The sequence below is a fragment of the Daktulosphaira vitifoliae genome, unplaced genomic scaffold, assembly GCF_025091365.1.
Source record: "Daktulosphaira vitifoliae isolate Bord-2020 unplaced genomic scaffold, ASM2509136v1 Scaffold_569, whole genome shotgun sequence".
In the NCBI taxonomy this organism is placed as follows: domain Eukaryota; kingdom Metazoa; phylum Arthropoda; class Insecta; order Hemiptera; family Phylloxeridae; genus Daktulosphaira; species Daktulosphaira vitifoliae.
Window position 1 is genome coordinate 1000 of NW_026100132.1, and position 3974 is coordinate 4973.

General features: G+C 32.8%; 1 protein-coding gene across 1 annotated transcript; it reads left to right on the plus strand.

Annotated features, from left to right (window-relative positions):
• Positions 1-1855: 1855 nt before the first annotated feature.
• On the plus strand, positions 1856-3742 carry LOC126909565 (uncharacterized; the record flags this gene model as incomplete). Its single annotated transcript, XM_050691999.1, has 6 exons — positions 1856-2161; positions 2216-2410; positions 2497-2605; positions 2669-3097; positions 3191-3207; positions 3373-3742. Coding segments are annotated over exons 1-6 (1189 nt in total), but the record flags the coding sequence as incomplete, so codon positions are not given.
• Positions 3743-3974: the final 232 nt, after the last annotated feature.

Sequence of the window (3974 nt, forward strand, 5' to 3'; positions counted from 1 at the left end):
CGATAGTCTTCAAAAACATTGCAACAATAATTTGAATCATAGACCAACAATTTATTGCACTGTAGGAAAACCTAAAAAAAACTGTTTTCCAACACATAGTTCGGACTCAAATATGGTAAAAGTTACAAAAAAACAGTGTATGGACTTAGTAGGATCAGGATTCAAAGAAATTAATTTGGCTTTAAAAGGTGGTGTAATAATTTTTTTTATGAAAAATAATACAATCGTTGATGACATTGTCGATTTCATGGTTGAAATAAATCATGAAATAATAAATTTATTAAAAATGTTAACTGTAAAGGGTATGGTAAAATAGTATGAGTACGGTGACTCACGTGGTGGCGGTGTCTTCCTCTTCTTCCCTCCACAGGAATGACCCATTTCGTAGGGGCCGGCGAAGTTGTTAGCCTTAACAACCGTTCCTTTCACTGAGCCTTGAGTAAGGCTGGTTCGGATTGTTTAAGGTTTTTTAATTAAACTTAACACTAACTTATAAACTAACTTATTACTAACTTAATCTAGTTGTAAAATAAACTATAAACAAATTAAATTAAATAAATAACTAACCAGGTCAAGCCTGGGTCGTGATTACCTGGTTTCTCCTGCGGGCGAGTGGCAGCGACGAACGGGCGAGCCCGAAAAATGGTGCAGGCGGTTTACTATCACTTGACACTGGCACTTAGGAAAAATTTAGTAAATTTTTATTTGAACTATTAAGCTTAAGATAACTAAACAGTTTTGATACTAGTAACGAANGAATGTTGCATATGTTGAATTAGAACAACGTTTGAATATAGATTTTTTCGGTATTGATTTTCCAACACCAATTGAACAAATTAATCGCCTCGAACGAAAAAATCCTACAATATCGGTAAATGTATATGCGTTGGACAATAAAAACATTGTTTTTCCATTGCGTGTAACTAAATCCAAAACCGCTACAGATCATATTGATTTACTATACTTGAAAAATAATGAAACTAACCACTATTGTTACATCTCAAAATTTTCAAGGCTTGTATCAAAACAACGCTCAAAAAGTAAACGACAAGAATATCATTGTAAACGATGTCTCAGCGTATTTAACGAGCAACCGTTATTAACTCGTCCAAGTGGGAAAGAGGGACTTAAAAAACATGTAAAAATGTGTGGAAAATTCAAGGAGGCTCGCATTGTTCTACCACAGCCTAACTCTGATCTTTCAATATTACGTTTTAAAAACACAAGACGAGAAGAAGCAATACCGTTAGTTATCTACGCTGATATGGAAAGTTTACTTGTTCGAACGATGGAACAAATATCGGACAAGTCTATGATTGTACAAAAACATAAACCAATGAGTTATTGTTTTTACTTAGTACGCAACTCCAAAATATTACCGCAAAACATGTGTCAGGGATTACCGGAGGAACCAGTAATGTATCGAGGACCTGATGCTGCTAAACATTTTGTATCAGCGTTGGTGGATATTGGAAAACAAGTATCAGATATCATGAAAATTAACATCGAGATGAATCCTCTAACTTCTGAGGAACAACATCGTTTCAATACCACAAAACATTGCGACTCGTGTTTAATAGAGTTTACCGATAAGTTAGTAAAAGTCAAGGATCATAATCATTGGACGGCAAAATTTCGAGCTGTTTTATGCCACAAATGTAATTTACAACGACGATATTCCGCATTCATACCAGTTATCATGCATGGTCTTTCAAACTATGACTCGCACATGATAATACCAGAAATGGCTTACGACAATAAAGACATTACTGTTATAGCACAATCTGAAGAAAAATATATTTCATTCAGTAAAACAATAAGCGATTATTTTCAACTTCGATTTATAGATTCATATCGATTTTTGTAAGCGAGTTTGTATCAACTTACAACCACCTTGACTTTACCTGATTTTGCACATACATTAAATGTCTTTAAATCGTTGGAGTTGGTCACACGGAAATCGGTTTTCCCATACGAATACGTAGACAGTTGGGAAAAACTCGACGAAAATCAGTTGCCAACCCGCGAAAATTTTTACAGTTCCATTACGAAAAATACAGTATCCGAAGAGGACTATGAACATGCAAAAAAAATGTGGCAACACTTTGAATGCAAAACTATTGGTGATTATAGTGACAAGTATTTACTTGTCGACGTTATGGTATGTTGTTAATTTTTTTAGTAATTAACAATTATAAATACATTTATTTTTTAGGTACTTGCTGACATATTTGAAAAGTTTCGCGCGGAGAGTTTAAAAAATTATTCTCTGGATCCCACTCATTATTACTCATGTCCAGCCCTATCATTTGATGCTATGTTAAAATATACTGATGTCAACATTGAATTGATAACAGACCCAGATATGTTATTAATGTTTGAATTGGGTATACGTGGAGGTTTGACACAAGTATGTGTGATTATTAAAAATATAAAAATATGTTTAATAATATTTATAAATATATACATATTTATATATTAATATATTTAATATAGGTCAATCAGCGGTATGCTCGAGCAAATCATCCAGGTATCTCTGACTACAATCCCAATATTCCACATAAATATCTTCAATACCTAGATGCTACAAATTTATATGGAACAGGTAGTTTTTTTTTTAAAATAAAAAAAATTAATATTTGTGTAAAAAAACATTTGTTTTTTTAAGCAATGATGGAACCGATGCCACTTGGTAATTTTGAATGGTCAACTGTTACATTGGAGGAAATACTTGACACAGCTGAGGATGCTGATCATGGATATCTTGTGCAAGTCGATGTAGATTATCCACAACATTTACATGATTTACACAACGATTTACCATTTTTTCGGGTAAACGAGCATCCACCTCTACCGTCTGCCAAATACAACAAACTGATGACCACGTTGTTTCCAAAACGTAATTACGTTGTACACTATCGAACATTAAAACAAGCGGTAAAACACGGTGTGGTTATCACAAAACTGCATAAAGTCATAAAGTTTAAACAATCTCGATGGTTGGCACCGTACATCCAAATGAATACAGAATTACGTAAAAAAGCCTCCAACAAGTTTGAACAAGATCTACCAAAATATATGATCAACTCCAACTATGGTATTACTAATATTTTTATACGTTTAATTTTTNTAATACTAATATTTTTTTACGTTCAATTTTTTTAATAATAAAAATTTTTAATTTTACTAGATAAAACATTGGAGAACGTGAGAAAACATCAAAATATTTAACTCGTTTGTAACGAAGATAAATGATCAAAACTGGTAGCGAAACCGTCGTTTGGTCACACCACAATATTTAATGAAAATCTTGTAGCTGTACACATGTATAAAGAAAAAATTAATTTTTTTAAACCCATTTTTATTGGACAGGCCGTGTTGGATATTAGTAAATGTATCATGTACAAGTTTCATTATGATATAATGCAACCATTTTATGGTCCTGAAAGACTTAGACTCGTGTATATGGATACAGACAGTTTTATTTATTTAATATTAACGCATAGTTTTCAGGATGATTTGAAAAAATATCTGTTTGAATACTTCGACACTTCCAACTATCCCACTGATCATCCATGTTACAGTGATAAACGTAAAAAAACACCGGGTACATTTACCGACGAATGTAAAGGTATGCATATGGAGGAAATTGTTGCACTCTTGCCCAAAGTCTATGCGTACCTGATTGCCTACAAAAATTATAAAAACGTTTTGCGGCAAGAAGAAGTGAAGCGATTGAAGGGTATTAGTATGGGTGTAGTGAAACATGAAATAAATATGGTTGACTATTTAAATTGTTTGCGAAATAAACTAAAACAAATCCACAAGGAAATTTCAATCATATGTTCAAAACATCACAATGTTTTGACGGTAGAAACGAGGAAACTCGCATTGTCCAACATTTATGACAAGCGTGCAATAGTCGGTGACGAGTTTGGGTTGGGTTTTTTTTTTTTTTTTTTTTTTTTTTTTTT